Below are 22,994 nucleotides of genomic sequence, written 5' to 3'. Positions count from 1 at the left end.
GCAATGCCCTGACTCCTGGGTGTGTGGGAAGGATGGTTGCACTCTGAGGACTGGGCACCAGGCTGGGAAGTCGTAGTCACAGGAACTTCTGACATAGGCAGTGGGACCATGGCAGTTGTGTTCTGCTTCCTGCCTGCATGGGAAGTGGACAGGGTACCTGAGCACTCCTGTGGACCGTGGAGGTCATGGGATGCAGAAGCCCTTTGGAGTCAGGTGCAAAAATAGTGCCTCTTTTGGAACCCCTTTCTTTCTTCTGTCCCATCTTTTTTGTGGGATTGGGGATTGACGCCATGGCCTTCACACTTTAAACTTTTTATTTTGAGAGAGGATCTCTCCAAGTTGCCTAGCCTAGTCTGGACTTGCAGCCTTTCTGCCTCAACCTCCCAGAGTGCTGGGGTTACAAGTGTGTGCCACCACACCTAGCCTGTTCCATTCCTTTTGAAAGTAGCTGAAAAGGGGCCGAGGTTGTAGCTCAGTAACAGAGTGTGTGCTTAACCTGTGCAAAACCTTGGGTTTGATTCTCAGCATCAAATGAATGAATGAATGAATAAGCCAAAGATTTAAGGTGAAAATGACTTTTAAACAACAGCAGCCACACTTCTAGATGCGTTTCTCTCCTCCCTCCACCTGCTCAGTGGTGGTGATGGCCATGAAGGTCCTTGGGGCCGCAGCTCTCAAGTCTCATGCTCGCAGGTCCTTGGACTCCTCTGGGGTCAGCTTCATCAGCTTGTCCACGCAGAGCAGGATGAGGGTGAGAAACCAGAGGCTCCACCCTACAGCGGCCGCGATCCAGCCGTATTCGTCCACACCTGAGCGGCAACACCGGGCTGCTTGGGGGCAGAAGTCGATGTCTGGTGGGGAGGGGACAACAAGAACAGGGTGCATCACTCTACTTGCCAGCTCTTCTTCCAGTATCAGCAAGAACAAGAACAGTGAACAATGAACAGTGTGAGAGCTGACATTGGAAAGCCCCTGCTGTGGACCACACACTGTAGGATGTATTTCTTACAAGAGATGGGTATGATTATTATTTGTTTGGTGCTAGGGATTGAACTCAGGGGCTTGAGCAGGCGTGCATTCTACCGCTGAGCCACACCCCCAGCCTGTGATTGGTACAATTATTATTCTTATTTTATGAGAAGAAATTGAGAATGTAATTTGCCTATGGTTACAAGATGGCAGAAGTAGAGCTCAAGCCCAAGTCTGTGGGAGTTAATATGATTAACTAACATATCTTATTGCCTATTACACTTCTTTTCCAGTATCCAGAAGTAAACATATTTGATCATTCAGTGATGGCAGGATAGGGGGGCCTTACTATAAGTAAAAATTTCTACTAGTTAGATGTTGCTAGTTAGTGGTTGTTTTGTGAAATACTAAGCTCCTTGCCTCTAAAGATAACTAAGTAGAAGATGAACAGAAATAAGCAAAGGATATTAAAACCAAGCTCCTGCCTTGGGCAAAAATTGGTTAATGACTGTATGGATGTCCTACTTCTAAACTTCTACAAACATTTGAGCCCAGGGTGTGGACAAAAGGACAAGTCATTAAAGCCATCAGTGCCAATGCTCATGAGCATAGACTGGGATCAAAGCCAAAAGAGCTTTTCAATTCGCTCAGCAAGCAATGCTGGGATGAGCCACTGAGCCACTAGAGCCCCAGGCAGATGGGACAGGCACTCAGCCACCTGACATGGGTCAGCTGACAGCGAGGGCTCTCCTGTCCCTTGCCCTGCTCTCTGGCCAGCCCTGGGGCAAGGAAAGTGGGAAGAGAAACTTACTTGAGCAGTGCTCTAGAGTCCCCGGGTCTGCATGGGGGGCCGTTAGGGTTGAGTTTCTGCTGCTCCTGGCTTCTGAAAGAAAAGACAGGAGATGGTCTCAGGCTGAAGAGTCCTTTCCAGACACAAGGTTTGCAGCCTTGTCTGTAAATCAGTGGTGAGCACTATGTTATAAACGTTCTAGTGTAGGTATAATGAACTCATGCAGCGAAGAAAGATTACATGCAATTAGAAACGAATTATGTCCCCTCCTAGTTCCTCTGCTGAAGTCCTAACCCCCAGTGTGACTGTAGGTACAGAGAGGGCCTATGAGGAGGCGAAGTGAACAGAGGTCACGTGGGCATGTCCCGATGCAGTGCAAGTAATGTCCTCACAAGAAGAGGACGTGACACGGTGGGGGTCAGAGGCACAGAGGACAGGTGAGTGAGGACACAGTGAGATCAGCAGCAGCAGAAGAGGAAGCCACAGGAAAAATCAAGCCTGCTCCCCCTTGATCTTGCAGATTCCAAAGCCTTGAGTAAACAGTTGTTGAGGTCCCTCATCTGTGGAGTTTGTTTTGGCAGCTTGAACCAGCCAGCATGCTTCTCACTTTGTACCACTCGCTTCTCACTCACATGCTCTTTCTATAGTTTCATTGCTTTTCAGTGACCTCCAGCTTGCTCTTAGAGCTTTCTAAACACTGTTCTTTAGATGCTTTCTATGCAGTTGGACATAGCCGTAAAATGGCTTTTTTACCTGGACCTGGTGGCACACAACTGTAATATCAGCCCTCAAACGGCTGAGGCTGAAGGTTGTTTTGAGTTTGAGGCCAGTTTGGGCTACGAGTGACTTCAAAACCAGCATAAAACCATGTGATGAGATCCTGTCTCGAAAAAATAAAATGACCAAAAACATCTTTCTAGTGTTTGTTGAAACAAACATGGAAATATCTGGAATGTCTTCTCTTATTATCTTCAATTCCTTTCAAGAAAACTTGGACAAATACTCTTTAAGACATGACCTTAGCCAGATGTGGTGGCACAAAGTTGTAATCCCAGCATTTGGGTGGCTGAGGCAGAAAGATTGCTTTGAGTTTGAGGCCAGCCTGGGTTACAAGAGCAAGTCCAGCCTGTATTACTTAGTGAGACCCTGTCTAAAACCCCTCCAAAAGGCCCCCCAAAATATAACTTTGATTCATTTCCGATGGTTATGATGTTGTTACCCAGGCATATACTTATTAATAAAAATTAAATCCATTTTAGCAAGTACAGATATTGTTAGAATATGCAGCACTGAGAATTGTTCTTTGATTCATAAGCAGGTGATAAAAAAGAACCTTAGCAGGAATTCTGAAAGGTCTATCAGAGTTTAGGCTCAGAGAGGGGCTGGGTTATGGAAGTGACTAAGTGTTAGAGGAAGAAAAGCCTCAGTCCCATGCTCTCTGGATTTGACTTAATGACAGCTTTTTACCATTTTTTCCCATCACTGATAATAAGGGAAATGATCCATTTTGTCTGATATCAGCCCCTAGCTACTTGTGGCTATTTAAATCTATTAATGGGCTGGGGATTTAGCTCAGCTGTGTAAGTGCCTGCCTAAAAAGCATGAGGTTGTGAGTTCAATCCCTGGTACCAAAAAAAAATTTTTTTTAACTTATATTTTTAAAATTTTTATTAATGCATATTTGTAATACATCATGATTTATCATGGGGAATCAATACATGTGCTTACCTTAATTCTTTTTATATCCTCTTAAGTTAAAATTTTGGCTCATTGGTCACATTAACCACATATCAGGTGTGGATGGCTGCATGTGACCAGTGGCACACCTCACATATGTGGGACACTAACACCACCAAAGAGAGTTCTGTTAGCACTAATGCTAGGGAAATCACCAGAACCAAGAGACTGATTTTGAAGGACACTTCTGGAAATTATACTCCTGTTCAATTTGCTTCCTTAGGGGTCAACAAGGAGGAGAAAGAGAAGAGGAAGAGGAAGAGGCGGATGATCACAATAAAGACAGAGAACTCTCAGTGCCCCACTGGCTGGGGTCAGGTTGGCCTCCTGGGGTGCCTGTGGTCATAGTGCAGGACAAACTGGGAAGAAAGCTGTCATTAAGTCAAATCCAGGAAATTGCTGTGCAGACTAATTTTATGCTACTCAATCTCTAAGCCACTCCATGGTCCTGGTTGAGGTATAGTAATTGCCTCCATGCAATCTGGTTGTTACTGTAAATTATTGACAACTAAAGGTCTTAGGGCTGGGGCTTTGTTTTGGAGAAATTGATATCAACATCTAAACTTTCCTCCTACACCATGGCCTGACTTTCATCTCCCCTCCACAGCTACAGGGGTAATGTTGCCCCATCCAGAGCAAATGAATGGAAAACATCTAGTTAATCAACACTAGTATTAGGTGAGCTCATTTGAAATTACCATTTTTATAGGTTGGAAATCATTCCATATCAGCAGTTTTATACAGTCCAAGGGGAACAGCCCAGGTGAAAGTTCCAGACATCCCATTTCTCCCTGGTAAGCGGACCCAGCCAGGGACATAGCACCTGGGGAGACCCCACAGGTCAGTGCCACAGGGCCAGTACTTTTGTCAAAAATTTTTGAGCCTTTTTTTTCTTTAAGTGATGTATTGTAAGGGTAACCAGAAAATAGTTAAAGTCCCTTGTTTAGGGAGAGGTGAAGTTGGGTAATAAGAACAACTTGCTAAAAAGTGGTAACAGTCACGTGTGTTTATCACATGCTGTTTTGTTGTTCTTTCTAATCGGTCATCTCATTTTCTCTTTGCAAACAAACCTAAAAGTCACCGCTGTGTGTATCCTTGGACTACTAATGAGGAAACTGTGGCACAGAGCGGTGAAGTAATTTGCTCAGAGTCACACAGCAGGCAGCAGTGGGAGCTGGGGTGGATTTGGGGGTTGGTGGTCTCGGGGTCCACCTCTGTACCCTGAGTGCCCTGGTGGTGGCTGCGGGATGGGTTCTGGGCTGAGCAGTTCAGGCAAAGTCCTTGAAGGCTTTTAGGGGCATCTGTCCAGGAGCAAGGCAGACAGTGACAAGACCACAGTCAGATGTAGGAGTGTGGGGGGCCTGCTTGGAGGGGCAGGGCGAGCAAGGAGGGTGGGCTGGTCGAGGGTATGGGGAGGCTGGGACAGGGGTGGGCAGTGTCCAGACTTGGTGGCTTAGCAGAGCTTGGGGCAGCAGGGATGAGGACCTGGAGGAACCTTTACCAAACTGTCATTTATTGGTTCTCTGATGGGTAGGATCCTGGTGCGCATGCTCTCTCTCTCTCTCCCCATCTCTGTCTCTGTCTCTGACTCTCTCTGTCTCTGTTTCTATCTCTCTCTGTGTCTCTTTGTCTCTGCCTCTCACTGTGTCTCTCTGTCTCTCTCTCTGCCTCTCTCTCTCTCTCTCTCTCTCTCTCTCTCTCTCTCTCTCTCTCTGGGTGTGTGGTAGGGGAGTGTCCCCTGTCTGAGCTGAGTGGAGCATTTGACCTCGGGCTTGAGCAAACCCGACGCCCGCACCGATCCCACCCCACTCCCTGCCCAGCCTTCCCAGGAGGTTCTGTTTTTCTCTTTGCTCTGTGAAGGACTAGGCTGCGCGGGAGTCCTCGTCCTTGTCCTTCCCCGCCCTCCCGCTCCCGGCAAGGCCAGGAATAAAGCTAGGATTTACCTGAGCGGTCCGGGGAGCAGGAGGCCAGGACCAGGCTGAGCAGCAGGGCGGCCCGCGGGGCGGAGGTGAGGCGCGCCGAGCCCATGCCGAGGGGGAGGCTCCTGGGTACCGGGTGCGCTGCGTGCGCTCCGCGCTGTTGAGATGGAAAGTCCTGAGCTGGAAAACTTCTGCTCCGCGTTCCGGGGAAAGAGGGGGTGGAGCCAAGGAAAGCTCTGCTGTCACCGCAGCTCGCACCTGGCTGGCAGGGAGAGCAGCTGCGCTGGCAGAGGAAGGAGGGGGAGTCGCGCCCTTTCTCCTGGACAGAACCTGTCCTCACTGGGAAAAGACGAGAGCGTGTCTTGGGGACCAGTTTGCTGCCTCTTGCATGCGCGGAGAGGCTGACCTCCCTGCTCCGCTCAGTCCAGCAGTCACTGAGCACCTGCTTGCGCGCTGCTGGTGTGAAGTCTACCAAACCCTGCTCTGAGTCGCTCCAGCCGCGGACTCAGACTAGCGTTTGGGGGAATGACTCGGAAGGACCAAGTGCATTGGGCTCAGCAGCAGGAGGACACATCTGCTGTGGGATGCGTGACGCAAACAGCGTTAGAGTTGGATGCCTAGGGGTTTGGCAGGTGGAGAGAAGCCGACATTGTGGGTTGGAGGGGCGGGAGAGCGGAAGCCCAGCGGCCAGCGCTCATCAGTCCACTGTGAGCGCAGCACAGAGAGGCATAGGTGAGCCCAGGACCAGGAAAGGGGGATGAGAGTGCAGAACTGGGGAGACCAGGGTGCTGTGTGCCAGGCTGGGCTATGAGGCAATCAAATGGCAAAAGGAGGAGGCTTAGGAAGATTTGGAGCTGAGTAGTAATTGTACTAGAGCTCTGCTTCCGGTCTACGACATTTACAATGGTGCTCTGTCCTCCGTGGGGCTATCTTCCAATCCTCTCGGTGGATGCCTGAAACTCTGGAGATCACTGAATCCTAGAAACCCTAGGTTTCCCCCAGTGGAAATGCTTTCATATAATAAAGCTCAAATTACTTCCAGGGAGACGTTCACAACATAACCAATAACAAAACAGCAATTATAAGAATATGCTGTCATAAGCATTATTTAAAACTTTTGGGTTGTTTCTTTCTGGAATTTTCCACTGAATATTTTGAATTAAAGTTGACAGCAAGTAACCGAAGGTACAGGAAGCACAACAGCAGATAAGACCACAGCAGTGTATGGAAGGCTCCATGTGTCTGGAAGGCATTACCCTAGGCTCCATGTGAGGCTCACAGATGCCTGAGACATGGTCTCTGCCCTTCAGGAGAGAGTAGTGCAGGAGGGGAACTGAGCAGGGCAAAAAGAGTTTCAGTGCATTACAGCAAGACTGGAATACTGGCATCTTGCACAGTTACAGGAATGCAGGAGAGGGAATGATGCAATCTGCTGAGAGGTACAGGGAAGGAGGTGCAGAGGAAGCAGCTTTGGGCTGGGTACTGAAGTGTGTTTGCGCAGGTGGGTTGTCTCAGCTGCCTTGGGAGCAGATGGGTCACAGAAGTGCAACTCTGAGTACTCTATCTGTTACCTGTCCCTTCTTCTCTACTGCTGTTCACTGGCTCTGCTTCTGGGATGCTATGAACTAAGCATCTTTGTTTCGTTGTGCTCTTCTATCCTGATGTTTTTACTCGGAACTGTGGACTAAATTCCCTGAAACTGTGAGACAAATTAGGTACCTCCTTTTTTTTTGTACTGGGAATCAAACTCAGGACCTTGCACTTGTTAGGCAGGTGCTGTGTTGCTGAGGGAAATTCTCAGCCCAGACCTCTCCTTTAAGTTGGGGGCCTCGGGCTTTTTTTCCAGCCATGGGAAAGCTGATGAATACAGGTCTGGTAAGGGAATGAGGGATGGAGTTCAACCTTCAGATCTATCTGGAAGGGCATGTAGGCCACAGACAAGTCCAGAATAAGGAGATCCTATTGTAGTTTGGCAGTGGGTGGAGGCATTTTCTTCTAGTTTCCTGAAAGGCACAAATTAGAGGTGGCTCTCTGTTTCAGGACTTGGGGATGGAGCAGAGGTGCTTTAGGAAAGGGTTTTAGGCAATGCATAAAAGTCCAATTCAAGCCCGCCACCAGTTGGACATTCACCAAGGAGCCACTGCACTCCAGGACCTGGAGCAAAGACTTTGAGATAAATAACACAACACAGACCCTGTCTTCAAAGAGTTGAGTCCAGTAAGGATGAGTTAGACGTTAAATAAGAACAATGCAACCTGAAATCAGAGTGTTGAGGTGATCTTGCAAAGGTTGGAAAATCATGGAAGAGGATTGTGAATCAGGGGACTCAGAGAGAATTTCGTAATGGAAATGGTATTTTTTGAATCCAAAACAGGAAAGATGTGTGGTTCACCAGGCACAGAAGGAAAGATGTGAGGCTACGGGGCATGAACACATGTCCTGTGTCTGGGGGTAGTGGATGACTTATAGTCCTGAGAGCTTGGAGTGGTCCTGAGTGCCAGAGAAAGGAAACTGGGCTTATCTCATGTGCATAACATGCATGTACATGTGGACACATCTGTGTTTCAGGAACAAGGAAGACAGGCCTGCATGCAGATCATCTAAGAAGCTATTGCAAAAGCCCTGCCAGACATCTCCAGGATCTGGGAGCAAGAAACTGGGTTGAGGGTAAAGAGAGGAGCAGCATTAGTAGGCATATAGAGACCAATTCCAGGAGGGAGTCCATGCTAAGGCGTCCAGGAAGGGGCCAGGGTATCTAGCGTAGCCTTGGGCACTGTCTAGGTTCAGCTTCCAGCTCTGCCTCTTCTTAGCTGGGTGGCCCTGGGCATATTACTTAGTGCAACAAGCTTTACTTTGCTTACCTGAAAAGAGCTGGGACAACAACCCCTACCCTGGGAATTGTCCCGATGACGCAGTGAACACTCCATGCCAAAAGTACTTAACATAGATGCTAAGTACACAGTAAATTCTAACCACTATCGCTATAAACACAAGACACCAGACACAGGAAGGATAGTGGTTTTAGAGAATAACAGTGCTGTTTATGTATTGATATGTTTGTATCCAGCCTTGTGCCACAAAAGGTTTGAGGAAGCTCATCTACTATTAATTGAAGTAGATAAAATGAATTTGAAATAAAAATAAATGAGAAGAGATGAATCAAAGGGAAAAATATAGGGTAAGAAATAAAAGTGGGTCATTAGAAATGATTGAGGGCTGGGGATTTAGCTCAGCAGCATAAACACCTGCCTGGCAAGTGCTAAGACATGAGTTTGATCCTCGGTACCAACCTCCCCGCCAGAAGAAAGAAAGAAATGATAGAGTACAAGATGTCATGCATATTTCCTGAGCTTTCTGCTAGCGAGGGTGAAGAGGGTAATATAATCATGCAGATGATTCTTGTGCTCAGAAGATGAAACTAGCAGAACCACTGCTGCTTGTGTGTGTGTGTGAGTGTGTGTGTGTGTGTGTGTGTGTGTGTGTGTGTGGTAGGGACTGAGCTTGGGAAGCACCAAGGTACATTCCCAGCCCTTTTGGAGGCAGGGCCTTGCTAAGTTGCCCAGGCTGGCTTCAAACTTGCAATTCTCCTGCTTCTGCCTCCCAAGTAACTGGATTATAGATGTACACTACCACACTGCACCACAGCTCACGACACTGTTAAATTAAATATCAGAAAAGGCCATTATTTTGGGCCAGGCTCTGAGTGTAAGGCCCAATAGGCCAGACTAAAAATCAAAATGGTATCACCAAACGAAAGTAAAACTGTCTGTCCGTCTTCAGAGTCTCAGGAGAGAGAGATTGGCCAAATTTCCCAAACAGGCCAGTTTCAATCCGCACATTAATTGTGTTTCTTCTGCTTTAATCCTCATCAAAAAAACCTCCGGTCCAATATTAACTTGTTGGTTGTTTTCCAATGGTTCCACCTCCCTGTCCATGTCTCACAAGGAAGCGAACTTTGAAATGACCCATCCGCCCTGCGCTTTTTCTAAAACCAACTCTTATCAGGCATGATGGTGCACCCTGTAATTCCAGCACTCAGAGGCTGAGGCAGGAGGATCGCTGTGTGCTTGAGGCTGGCCTTGGTTACATAATGAGTTCCAGGTCAGACTGAACTGCACAGTAGGGCCTTGTCCCAAAAACAACCAAATAAATAAATAAATAAGTAAATAAATAAAATAATATGAAAGTAAAATAAAACCAACTCTTCTGTGTAGTCCATTGGATACTTACTCTGCTTTGGGAATGAGGTGTTGTTCCAGTTCTAGAGTCACACATAAATCCAATCAAGACCTTTAAACTAAGTGGTTATAATCTTGTACTCTGACAATACCAAGCCTATAGAAGAATTTACCCTATAGCTGGAGATTCACCTTCCATGGAAAACACTGATAGTGCAGGGACATTGCTCTAATAGCATGGGTACTGTTCTCAGCATCGCCCAGCAAACTCCACTGTGAATTTCGTAGCCCAGACTGCTCCTGGATACCTATAAGACTTTCCAGGGTCCCTGAAACATTTGCAACCTGACAAAAATGTTCTTAGATCCAAACTGTGAGGTAGAACAGAAACAGAAAAAAGCTGAGCAGCATAAGTAATTGTTTTAGAAGCAAAGTTAATTCATTTCAAACGTTTAAATGCAAACCATATGGGATTGGGTAAATTTTAGTGTTGGATGTAGGCAGAGAGACATCGATAGATTCTCAGTGTCCTACCTGGGCTGTGGCGGAGGCTGACAGCCCTCCCTGTCCTAGCAGGGGACACTTCTCTGCTGAGGAGTGCTCATGGGGGGAGAAAGTGGGTTCCTCCCCCACCCTTTTCTTCTTACCATTGTCATTTGATTTGAGAGTCTGAGATTAGCTCTGTATGGGACAATTAAGAGACAAGTGTTCTCTTGTCAACAGATGGAAGTGCTTTGCTGAAGTGGCACAGACATGATGGATACTAATAACTCAGTCTCAAAAGAAAGGGCTACAAAATCACAGTCTTAGAATTATCACCACTATTAACTATTTGCAGCAGGTCTCTAGCTGAGAGATCATGGAACCAATCAGCTCATCCTGCATCTCTCCTGGAGAGCTGGCATCTGGTTTACTTTGGAGAAGTACTAGAAAGTTGCCTCTCTCAAAGCTTGATATTCTGCAGGGACTTTCTTAAGATTTTGTTTTTAATGCTGTAGATAGGTATTTGGTTACACATTTGAAAAGTTGCTGGGTATGGTTGTGAATGCCTGTGGAAGCCAGCACTCTGGGAGGCTGAGGCAGGAAGATCACAGATTCAAATCCAACCTGGAGAATTTAGGAACTTAATGAAATTCAGTCTCCAAAACCAAAGAGGGGTGGGATAGAGATGTAGCTCAGTGTAAACACCATGGGCTCAATCTCCAGTACTAGGGAAAAAGAAAACAAGTCTAGGCCATTACGTTGTGGTGGTTAGAGTTAGTTTAAATCAAGGTAACAGATGTGGGTCTAGCTTTAACCTTTGGCATGTGGGAAGTCAGTTTTTCCAGCACTATCTGTTAGGCTATCTTTCTTTCAGTGAAGGTGTTTGTCTCCTTTGTCAAATATAAGGTGGCTAAGTTTCCTTGGAGTTGTTTTTGCATTTTCTAATCTGTTCCATTGATCCTCAGGTCTGTTTTTGTTTTGTTTTGCCAGTAACATGTGGGGTAGTTTTTTTCTTTTAATCATAGTAGATTTGTAGTATAATTTCAAGTCAGGGATTTTAATGCCCTCTGCCTTGCATTTGTTCCCCAGAATTACTTTAGTTATTTCGGGTCTCTTCTGGTCCCAAATGAATTTTAAGATTGTTTTCTCAAATTCTGTGAGATATGATATTGGCATTTTGATTGGGATTGCATTAAATTTGTATAACAGTTTCAGAAGTATGGGCATTTTCATCATATTGGTTCTTCCTACCCAAGAACAAGGGATATCTTTCCCTTTTCTGATATTCTCTTTGATCTCCTTTTTCAGAGAACTAGTTTTTATTGTATCTTTTACTTCCTTTGTTAGATTAATTCCTAGGTATTTAACTTTTTTGGGTGCCATTTTAAAAGGTGTTGTTTGTTTAATTTCTTTCTCAGTGAGTTTGTTATTAGTGTACAGCAATGCTATTTATTTTTGAGTGTTAACTTTGTATCCAACTATGCTACATAATTTGATTATTAAACCTAAAATTCTTTCTGTGGAGTTTCTGGGATTTTCTATGTAGAGTATCATGTCATCTGCAAATAATGATTATTTTTTCCTTTCCTTTTGTTATTTCTTTTATTAGTTTCTCTTGTCTAATTGTTCTAGCTAATGTTTCCAGAACTATATTGAATAGAGGTGGTGACAGTGGACAACTTCCTTACCTTGTGCCTGATTTCAGTTTTTGCTCATTTAGTATGATGTTGGATGTTGGTTTGTCACAGATGGCTTTATCAGATTGAGATAAAGATCATCTACTCCAATTTTCTGTATGGTTTTTATCATGACTGGGTACTGGGCTTTGTCAAAAGCTTTTTCTGCATCTATTGAGATGATCATATGGTTTTTGTCCTTGGCACTATTAATATGGTGTCTTGGATTTATTGATTTGCATATGTTGAACCATTCTTGCATTCCTGGTATGAGTTCTATTTGATCATGGTGTATAATCTTCTTGATGATTTGCTGTATTCTGCTCACCAGTATCTAGCCGAGAATTTTTGCTTCTGTGTTCACTGGGGAGATTGGCCTGGAGTTCTTTTTTTAAGCTTGGAATTTTTGTGGGTTTGGTACTAGGGTAATGCTCGCTTCAAGGGATGAATTTGGGAGTATTGCTTCCTTTTCAATTTCACTGGAGAGTTTGAAAAGTAGCAGCATCATTTCTTCTCTAAATTTCTTGTAGAATTTAGCAATGAATCTGTCAAGGCCTGGGTTCTTATTTTTACATATTCAATTTCATTGATTGATACTGGTTTATTTAGAATCCTTATAATAATTTCTTGATTCAGCTTTGGTAATTCATATGTATTTAGGAATTTGCCCATTTTTTCTGTGTTTTCTAGCATATTGGAATACAGGTTCTCAAGGTAGATATTGATGATCTGCTGGATTTCTGTGGGATCTGGTGTGATATTATCCTTTTCATTCCTAATTGCATGGAGTCTTTTCTTTCCTTTTTAAAATAAAGTTAATAAGGATTTGTTAATTTTATTTAATTTTTCAAAGAACTAACTCTTCAGGGGCTGGGGATTTAGCTCAGCGGCATAAGCACCTGCCTTGCAAGCAGGCAGTCATGAGTTCAATCCCCAGTACCGGTAAAAAGGAAAAAGACAAAAAAAAAAAAAAAAAAAAAAAACCAAAAAAACAAAAACTAACTCTTCTTTGTTTCTTTGTATTTTTTTTCTCAGTCTCAATTGCATAATTTCTGTTCTCAGCTTTATGATTTCCTTCAAGCTTTGGCCTTGACTTGCTCTTCCTTTTCTAGAATGCTAAGGTTTAATATTAAGCCATATATTTGAGCTTGCTCAATCTTTTGACACAAGGGTTTACCGCCATAATTTCCTCTCATATGACTGCTTTCATTGCATTCCATTAGTTCCAGTATGTTGTACTGGTATTATCATTTAATTGTAGGAAATGTCTAATGTCTTCTTTAATTTCCTCTGTGACCCATTGGTTGTTTAGCAGAGTGTTACATACTTTCCATGTGCAGAACTCTGTGAATTCCCTGCCAGCTTGACCTTGGCTCCCTGACTGCTCGATTGGGCTCCTTGACCTCCTGTGACTTGAATGTAAAATGTGATTATTCAAATGCTATCTTTGGTTTTAGATGTAGCTTAGGGGTAGAATATGTGGTTAGCATGTACAAGATTCTTGGGTCAATCCTGGTATGGCTTTAGGATAAATCCTCCCAAAAAATAGAAACTCGTTTTTAAGAAAAAAAAAGTTTTAGGGTAAAAAATATTTTTAAAAAATTTTATTTAAGGAGAAAAAAAAACAGAAAGAGGGTATAAGTTATGCAGAATTTCAAAAAAATAAACAGTAGGAAATCACTAGTTAATAGATTACATATTGTCATTTTAGAAATAGTTGTTCAAGTTACAAAATTAAAGCATATAAAGCAGACATTCAAACAGTGAGACTGCAAACAGTTCTATTCAATGATCCAACAAAACTCAGTAATATGGTTATCTATCTTATACGCTTAAATATACATGCAGTTATATCCTTTAGAGCACTTTATTTTCCTCTCTTTTTTACAATGACAATTACACATTTTGGGTTTTATTACTCCCACAGTTCTTATTACTTTTTTTTGAAGAGAATAAAACCAAATGTGACATAAAAAAACAGAGTCAGTCAAATCAAAAGGATGGACATAGTACATAATGTAAAAACAGAATACAAAGTGATCAACAATGGTTACCATAATGCCTCTTGCAATCTTAAAAAGAATTGCCTATATCATCAGTTATAATAAAATTGAACAAAACAGTAAAGAAAAAAACCAATAAAACCAAAACATTGGAGACATTACAGGACTTCAAAAGAAGATAATAGTCAAACCAGAATGGGCATCACAGTGAATCTTACTGTCTTCACAGTTGTTGCCTATACTCTCGAACTTGGCGCTGTCTAGCAAAACAGAATAGAGTAAAATCAGTCAAAAAAGATGATGGGAGCAATACAGGATTTCAAATCAAATTAATAGGAAGTCAAAGTGGGTTACTATAATACATCCTGCTTTTTATTTATTTATTTTTTCCTTATTTAAAAAGATAAAAATAAAAAAATAAATAATAAAAAAGGAGATTGAGATAAAAGACGACATAACAACAAAATAACACAGGTCAGAACATAACCATTTAACCAAAATAGTGTTTCACCACAAGACATCCCGACATAAAAGTAGTTACCACAGTGTCTCTTTCCTTGAAATCTTTAAGTATAACTTCATATACTGTAGCATCAAACATATCAAGACAATGTAAAGCCACTCAAGGGAAAGACAGTATTATAGGGTGTTTAGAACCAACTAACAGAAAATGAACAATGGTTTCTGTATTATCTCCTTATCTATAAAAGTTATTGTTTATATTATCCACATATAATAAAATCCAATAAGATACAACATGTTAAGACTGATGGAGACAGAAGAACAAAAGCTTGCTGGGACTTCAAAACAAGATGATTTTAAATTAGCACTAGCAATTATGATGTCTTGTTTTCTCCAAAATAGCTGTTCATACCATCCATCTTTCTCTGCCTCATTTTTGTTGAGCTCTTTTTCTGTCATTAGTTGTCAGTTTGTCTTCTTCATTTCGCTTTCTGCTCCATTCATTGTGGCCTTTCTACCACTGTTTCTGGAATCTTGGTATTTTTTCGCTTTTAGAATGTCCTGCAGTATTCTCTGTAGAGTTGAATTGGTGGCTGCAAATCCCCCAGTTCTTCTTTATCCTGGAAGCACCTTGTTTCTCTATTAATTTGTAGAGAAAGTTGTGCAGGATATATCAATCTTGGCTGGAGGTTATTGTTTTTCAAAGCTTGAATTATTTTGCCCCACGCTCTTCGTGATTTGATGGTTTGTGCTGAGAAGTCTGCTGTAATTCTGATGGGTGTTCCCTTGTAAGTGATCTGTTTCTTGTTTCTGACAGCTTTTAATATTCTGTTCTTATACTGGATTTCTGGAATTTTGATTATTATATGCCTGGTGTAGTTCTGTTTGGGTTGTAGGTGGCTGTATGCCTCATAGATCTGAGTATCTTTATCTTTTCCCATCTTAGGGATGTTCTCCTTGATTACTTCTGTGAATAGCCTTTGTAGTTCATTTGTTTGTATCCCTGCTTTTTCCTTTACATTCTTAATTCTTAAGAATTAATTCTTAAGAATTATCATCTTCTAGCCTTTGTATTGTTACTGCTTGTTTTCTTGTTATTTTTAAGAAGTTTTTCCTTTCATGCTCCCACATTATAAATCTGTCCTCCAGCTCAGATAATCTATCCTTCATTTCTTTCAAGCTGTTATGCCAGCTTTCAATAGAGTTTTTAATTTCCTGGTAATCTCTTTGAACCTGCTTCATGTATTCTACATTTGCTCTATTTTCTCCATCAAACAATTCTCCCCTTTTTTTCTGTTCTTCCATTTCACCATCTGTTTTTTTCTTGAGAGGTGCTTAGCATTTCTTTAACTATTCTACTTATATCTTGCTTTACTTGGTTAAATACTTCACTTTTGAACTCATCTATGAGGTCCCAAAGATACCACTTTATATCTATTGGTGCCATGCCTGATATTGCATGTTTTCTGTCCTCATTCTCCTTTGCGTTTCCCTTTCCTGGATCAGTGTTCTCAGGATTGGGGACTGAGGACCCTTTCTTGTTGCTCCCTCTTTCCATACTTTTTGTTCCTTCCATATAAGCATATATAGGAGGCCTAGTTTCTTTCTTTGTCAGTTACAGTTTGTTTGAATCGTGTGGGCTAGGTGTTTCCGCCCACTGCAGTGTACTAGGGAGACACAGACCTGGGCAGCCTATGCTGGGCCCGCCTCTCCAGGTCAGTCAACCTGCTGAAGGCTTCACTGCATTAGGGTGCACTGCCAGGCACAGTGGCCTGGTTTGGGCTAGCCTACTGTGTCTTAGTCTGCGACATCACCCAGGTTAAGCACTACCCACCAATCCTGCTTGAGAGGGGAATATGTGACTGAAGTCACTGCAGCGTCCTGTTCCAGCTAGTCTGCCTGGTCCCAGAATGTTCTCTGTTGGAGCCTCCTAGTCTATGGAAGGGTCCCTGTTCCTCTCACTCACCGCATGTCGATTCAGTGCTCCCCGCCAGCTCTGCTCTCAATTTGGTTTGCCAATTCCTGCTCTCAGAGCTTTCATGTGTGTATCCATGCTGTGCTGATCAGATGCAGCAGCGGTGGCAGAAAGTTCAAGCCGCAATTTCCAGAGGCGCCGGTTCCAGCTTTGGCACTGAGACTTTAGCTGTTCCAGTCCTAGCACCAGGACTGCATTTCCAGTTAGTTTCTCTCAGTTTAGTTCATTCCTGGGTCAACAGGGTGTATCTCCCCCTGCTTAGGACTCCCCATATTGCACCATTCCTGGAATCTAAGCTGGCTATCTCAGAGAGCCTCCATAGCTGCTGTTATCTATCCGCCATGTTCTCCCGGAAGTCCATCGATAAAAATTTTTTAAGAAAATGTTGACTTGTATTATAAAAAGCAAAAAAGGATGTAAACCTATGTATTCAATATAGTTGAATTTTTATAATAATAATCATATGAAGTAAGATTTGGAAAGTATCCTATCAAAATATGAACAGTGGTCATATGTAGAATGAACAATTCTTAGTGTCCTTTATTTTCTTCTTTACATTTGTTTTGTCTTTCAAATTTTTGATAGTAAATCTATAATATTCTTATAATCAAGAAATAAAATCAAATTATTATTTTTGAAAAAAACTTTCCAGAGGAAAGCAGTATACCACAGCTGAACCCAGAGAACACATTTTGCATTTCATTTTCAGTTGCCTTGGGAAAATTTTCAATGTTGGGGAATTTTCTTCGTCGCTGAAAAAACATGATGAAGGCTCAAGTTGGTGACCTTCCCTGCTCCTGAGTGTGAAGGACTGTGGCAGAGTTCAGACAGAGCTCCGGATGAAAGGACCAGAGTCAAAACAGAATAAAAATGCCACAGAATTTCAGTCAGCATTTCAAGGTCAGAAAGGGATCTGAGAAGCTGTCTGGCTTGATCCTTAACCTGGTTAAGAATGTCTTCCTAGAAGAAAGTGGTGGGCCATAGCGTTTGGGACAGGCACCCTTGACCATTCCTCTGTCTCCCCAGATTGTTACTTTGCTTCTACTAAATGCCTTCAATGACTTGTTTCTTCTGATTTTAAGGTGACCAGTTTCTCTGTGACATACCTGTCACTGTTAGCAAAGTTAGCAAGTTGCTAGCATCAAACAGGCAAGGGCATTTGAAGGTGAAGTTAATGGACAGTTAGAGGGGAGGGTCTTTTCAGCTCCTTATCTCCATGACTTGTGATTCCGGGTGCCCCATGATTTTCAGTCAGGGTTTATACCTCCAGCTCTTTCTGTTGACACAACAATCCTCATGGTCACATTAAATTTTTGTTTAGCAAACAAAGATGTGTATTCCCAAAGAGTAACTTTAAGCTAAGGTTTTTTGGAAATAAAGTGTATGTCTGTGATCAACACCCAGCCCATTTTTCTTTCCAGTTTTGTTTATGTAAAACTGAAAGAGAACAGGTACCAAGTCAAGGATTATTTGTCCTGACTTCCCAGCATCCAATTTCTCTCCTGTATGACCTTCTGGCTTCTTCTGTAAGTTTCTGTCACTCTCTGCCTCTGTGTCCCTCATCTTCTCTTGTTCAGCTTGTATTAGGAGTCCTGGACTCCAGTTTCCACATGGTCACTTCCTGTGTGACCTGGGAGAAGCTATAACCTTCAAGGATGTGACCCAAGCAATATGCGGGGGTTTTCTAGGAGGTGACCCAAAGGAAAAATCCAGGGGAGTGCTATCTTTATCCTTTGTAGGAAGACCCTTTGTAGGAGGTGTTCCATGGCAGTGATGAGCCTGGGTTGGGCTTGGGCAGACATCAATTTTTAAAAATTTTTATTAGTACACATTTATTTGCAGTACATAATGATTGCATTCACTGCTGGAAATTGACACATGCACTGAACACATCTGAATTCTTTTTATATCTCCTTTCCCTCCCTTCCTTCTTTCCCAATCCACCCATCTCTTGATTCCCTTCCCATTTGCAAAAGATCTATTCCCGCTTCCAATAACCTATCTTTGTTTTGCTCTGCAATTTATTTATATTTTGTGTTTTTCATATAAGACAGACCATGTGATATTTAAGCTTGTGCAATCTGATTTACTTCACCATTATGGTCTCATACACACAGGAAAGGAAGTTGAATGTCATTCCCTCCCTTTTTAGCAACTTGAAAACCCTCTTTAGTGTATATTGTAAAGGATCATGGGTGGTGGGGGGAGTACCTGGTTTACATGCATGATGAAATCAAATATTTGAATGAAGGTGGTCTGGCTGGAATTAAGTTTAGAAAAATTAGATGCTGTTGTACAAAAGTTGGATTGCTGCTTTCCCAGCTGGATTACTATTTGGGGATTAGATTCCTTGCAAGCATGTTGGCTTGCTCCCTACTTATCCTTTCTTTATTTTCTAAATTATGATAATCTCCTGTAAGTTGATCCTGGCTGTGTACAGTATCTTCCTGATCCTGCTGGGCACAGGCCTCTGAGGGCACATGAGCCCTCTGTGTACAGGCTGCCAGTAGAGGGCCCATCTCTTCAGCCCCCCAGCAACCAGTTTATAGAAGTCCTCACCAGGGTCCTTTGAAGGCAAATATGAGGTGGTTACAGCTGGTAGTGTCCTCCAGAGTTGTCTAAAGAGGAGGAACAGTGGTACTAAACACTAAATCTCAAAAACAATGGTTTAGTTTTTCTGATAGTATAGAAGATTGATTCAGATCTGTGAAAATTGTTTCTCTTAAGATCTATGGAACATCTAACATTTTCTTTCAAGGTACTGATTAAAAAAACAGTTTGGAACTTTGAGGGTACATTAAAATATACATATATATTTCATGACTAACTAGAGAACTATTTGCTCTTTTAAAATGCCACTGAAACCAAGCATGGTGGCACATACCTGTAATCCCAGCACTGTGGGAGCCTGAGGCAGGAGGATTGCAAGTTCAAGTTCAGCCTGAGCTATTTAGTGACTAAGAAGACCCTGTCCTATGCATTCATATATCTATGCGGGGCCAGGGCTGTAGTTCAGTGAGAAGGCCCCAGGTTCAGGTCTTAGCACTAGAAAAAATCAGTGAAACAAAGAAATAAGAGTGTATTATCTGTCCTTGGGAAAGTCGTTTAGCTTCACTGTCTCATTTTTTTTTTTTTTACAAAAGCATAAGTTGGGGGGGGGTGCTGGGGATATAACTCAGCAGCACAGCACCTGCCTGGCAAGTACAAGGTACTGAGTTCAATTCCTGATGCACACACATCCACAACCACACACACACACACACACACACACACACACAAAGTACAAAAGACTAAATTGGAATAAGAGTAAATTGAAACCCTTTTGAGGGGCAGGGCTGGGTCTGATTCTTTTTTTCCTTTTCCCTTCTTCCTTCACTCTTGAGATTTAGGTTGTTTGTTTTGTTTTTGGATAAACTAGATTATGGTTCCAACACTTCACCTTTTCTAACTTTCCACAAGTCAATGTCACATATACTGGAAAACGTCACATATACTGAATGGAGCTCAGTCAGGAAGCTCCAGCGAAATTTATGCTACTTTGGTGTGGTTCAAAGGGATTGTCCCAAATGTCCATAACAGGTGATAAGGGTAGCAGTTGTCATTTTCTGGATGTCCTGTGCAGCTGGCACTCACAGAATCTTTGGGGTTATCCAGTGTCTCTTCTCTTAAAAATGAAGCAAACCTTTCTGTGATGCTTCATTTTCTCTTCGGCTACTGTCCTGTTCAGTCCTTTCTCTTCACAGCTTGAAGGTTTGAAAGAGTCATCAGTTTTTGTATAGAAAATCCTATTCTTGCCCATATGGTCCATCAGAAGAGGTTTGCTTTCACCTAGCAAGGCCAGAAATATACCTTCACTGTCCTGCCTCAGGGGCAGTTCAATTCTTCAGCCTAGGTCCCAACGTAAGTATGCTTCCTTTACCCTCCCACAATATATCACCTGATCATTGCACTGATAATATTATGTAGGTCGGACTTAGTGGGAAAGAAGCACCAACTACTGTAGACTTACTGAGAAGTCACCTCTATATCCGAGGGTGAGAAGCAAATCAGACTAGAATGTATGGGTTTCTGCCTTGGTAAAATTTCTAGACGTCTAGTGGTATGGGACTGTGCAGAGCTATCCCTTCTGACGTGAAGGGCACATTTTAATATCTGAACTTTCTACAACAAGGAAGGAGGCACAATGCTTAGTGGACCTCTTTGGATTTAAAAGCAGAATGGAGGTGTTACCCCAACAGGGGAAGACTCTGCAATTGGTCCAGGCCTCTGTCCTCGTTGCTCTACTGCGTGGGCCATGTGATCCAGCAGACCTAGTGGTGCTTGGAGTGTGAGTGACAGGCAGGGATGCTGTCTGGACCTTTGTCAGGTCCCTATGGGTGAACTGTAGAGCTGTGGTAAAGCCTTGCCTTCATCCACAGGAGAGTGCATTTCTTTTGAGAAAGAGCTCTTGACCTGTTACAGGGATTTAGTGGAGACAAAAGCTTAACCCCCTGAACCAGAAAGCTGGGCATGTGTGTTAGTTCTCCATCATCAGATGGAAGAGCTTGCTCGGGGACAGGCCTAAGTTCACCCTGAAGGCACAAGTAGGTTCTGTGAGGAAGGGACTCAAATGCCCGTGGTCCTCCCTCCTGTGCAGCCTACCTGTGACCTCCAGGAAGCTCCCTGTGGCCAGTTGTCCGAAGAAGACCTTGAGCTGAAAGTAGACAGCTGCTGTATCACAGCCCCACTCTGGGACATGGTTGATGGAAACAGTGAAGGGAAATCTTGGCAGGTAGCACCTTGGGCAGTGCATCTGGTTGGCTCTTTGCTTGGAAGAAAAAATGGGCCAGATGGGTGATTGACTCTGCTTCGACAGGTTTGGCTGGATGATCTGAGAGTTGGAAAGGCTGTGATTTTAAAAATGATAGTGAGTAATTTGAGGAAGAGGTATATGGATAGATCTCTCTAAATGGGCAAAAAGCATGATATTTCTTTCCCATGTGAAGCTCACCAAAGGCTGCCCTCAGCACCGCAGGATTTTAATAATCAAATGAGTAGGATGATGCATCTGTGGGTACTCACCAGCCTCTTCTCCCCTCGGTCAGCCCTGTCATTCATTGCCCAACAGGATCATGTCCACAGCAGTGAAGTCGGAGGTTACGCGTGGGCTCAGCAATGTGAGCTTCCGTGCACCATCCTGGGGAGGGCACCCAGGGCCTCAGACCTGCTTGGTGTGCACTCTGCTGCCACCAGAGCCTGCCTGCTGTTATCTTATTTGGAGATTCAGCTTGGTTCAAAAAGATGCCAAGTTGGACTTGTGATAATTAATTTTATGCATCAACTTGACTAGGCTAAGGGGTGCCCAACTAAAACGTTTTTCTGAATATGTCTGTGAGTGTAATTCTGAACAAGCAGAACAAGTAGAATGTGTAAAATAGATGGCCTTTGTTGGGATGATGGCACATGCCTGGAATCCTGGAACTTTGGGAGGCTGAAGTAAGAGAATTGCAGCCTGAGCAATTAAGTGACTTAGCAAGACTGTCCTGAAATTAAAATATAAAAATAAAAAGAAGGATTAGCTCAGCGAAGAAGCTCTGAGTTCAATACCTAGTGTTGTAAATAAAAGAAGTGGACGAGGATCAGGAAAGAGGTAGTGATGGTGGTCCTTGCCAGCATTGGAGGGTATCATCAAATCTGTTGGAGGCCCCAATAGAACAGAAAGATGGAGGAAGAGGAATCTGCCTCCTATTTAAGCTGGGATGACTCTTTATCCTGTCCTTGGGCCTTAGACAGCTCTCCTGGCTCTACAGTTTGCAGGCAATGAATCATGGGACTTCTTGGCCTTCAGAAGTGTGTGAGCCAGTACCTTTAACAGATCTGTGTGTGTGTACACGTGTGTGTGTGCATGCATGTGCATATTCCTGTTAGCTCTGTTTCTCTAGAGACCCTTAATACATCTGACAACTGTGTGTCCTTCTCAGTAGAATGCCTCTGTGTTTCAGCCCATTTTCAAATTGCATTGTTACTAGTGTTACTAGTGTTACATATGAGAACTCTATAAATGCTAGCTATGAGTTATTTATCAGATATGTGGCTTGCAAATGTTTTTCCCCTCAGTTTTTAGTTTGTCCTTTTATTCTTTTTTTTGTGTGGCGCATATGTGTGGCACTAGGGTTGAACTCAGAGCTTTCTCATTGAGCTACATGGTCTTTGGTCAGCAAAAGGAGTTTTTAAAGTACTAGGGATTGATCCCAGGGGCTCCTGCAAGTGCTCTACCACTGAGTCACATCCTCACACTTCATTTTGAGACAACATCTCATTAAATTTTTTGGTTTGGCCTTGAACTTGCGATCCTCCTGTCTCAGCGTCCTGAATAGCTGGTGTTATATGTGTGCACCATTGTGCCTGGCTAACAGATTCTTTTTTTTGAAGATGGTGATTGGACTCAGAAAGTGCTCCTTTTTTTTAAAATTTTAGGCAAGTGTCCTTGCACTGAGCTACATCCCAAGCCCTCCTTTGGACTGAACTCAAGGCCTCACACTTTGTAGACACCGAGCTACACCCCAATGTTTTCTTTTTTTTTTTTTTTTTTAAATTTATTTAAAGAAAAGGAAACGAAAAAAAAAAATACATGGAGATTAAAAAAAAAGGGTAGAAATAATTCTAAATTACAGACAAACAAAAGGTAAGAAATTGCCAGTTGATAAGTTACAAATTGTCATCTTCGAAATGGCTGTTCAGGTTATAGAATTAAAGTATATAGAATGACATTCAAAAAAAAAAATGACCCTACAAACCATTCTGCTCTATGGCCGAACAAAAG

General features: G+C 42.9%; 2 protein-coding genes across 3 annotated transcripts in view; one reads left to right on the top strand and one right to left on the bottom strand.

Annotated features, from left to right (window-relative positions):
- Positions 1 to 559: 559 nt before the first annotated feature.
- On the bottom strand, positions 560 to 21,289 carry Tmem213 (transmembrane protein 213). Its single transcript, XM_063249729.1, has 5 exons — positions 21,254 to 21,289; positions 20,834 to 20,885; positions 5,440 to 5,919; positions 1,781 to 1,852; positions 560 to 851 (listed from the first exon to the last, which is right to left on the bottom strand). Exons 1-5 carry the CDS (start codon positions 21,287 to 21,289, stop codon positions 682 to 684), a joined length of 810 nt encoding a protein of 269 aa, XP_063105799.1. The 3' UTR covers positions 560 to 681.
- Positions 4,218 to 22,994, top strand: part of Atp6v0a4 (ATPase H+ transporting V0 subunit a4) — a 79,215-nt gene continuing 60,438 nt past the window's right edge. The window contains exon 1 of one of the 2 annotated variants that reach the window (XM_013158625.3): positions 4,218 to 4,290. The gene's annotated coding sequence lies outside the window, so the exon portion shown is untranslated. Of the gene's footprint in view, positions 4,337 to 22,994 lie in introns of both variants that reach the window. The other variant, XM_013158624.2, reaches the window with a different exon arrangement.

Source organism: Cavia porcellus, unplaced genomic scaffold, assembly GCF_034190915.1.
Source record: "Cavia porcellus strain 051 isolate PalLab524CR breed Dunkin Hartley unplaced genomic scaffold, mCavPor4.1 scaffold_6, whole genome shotgun sequence".
Classification (NCBI taxonomy): domain Eukaryota; kingdom Metazoa; phylum Chordata; class Mammalia; order Rodentia; family Caviidae; genus Cavia; species Cavia porcellus.
This window is presented reverse-complemented; position numbering and strand designations above follow the sequence as displayed.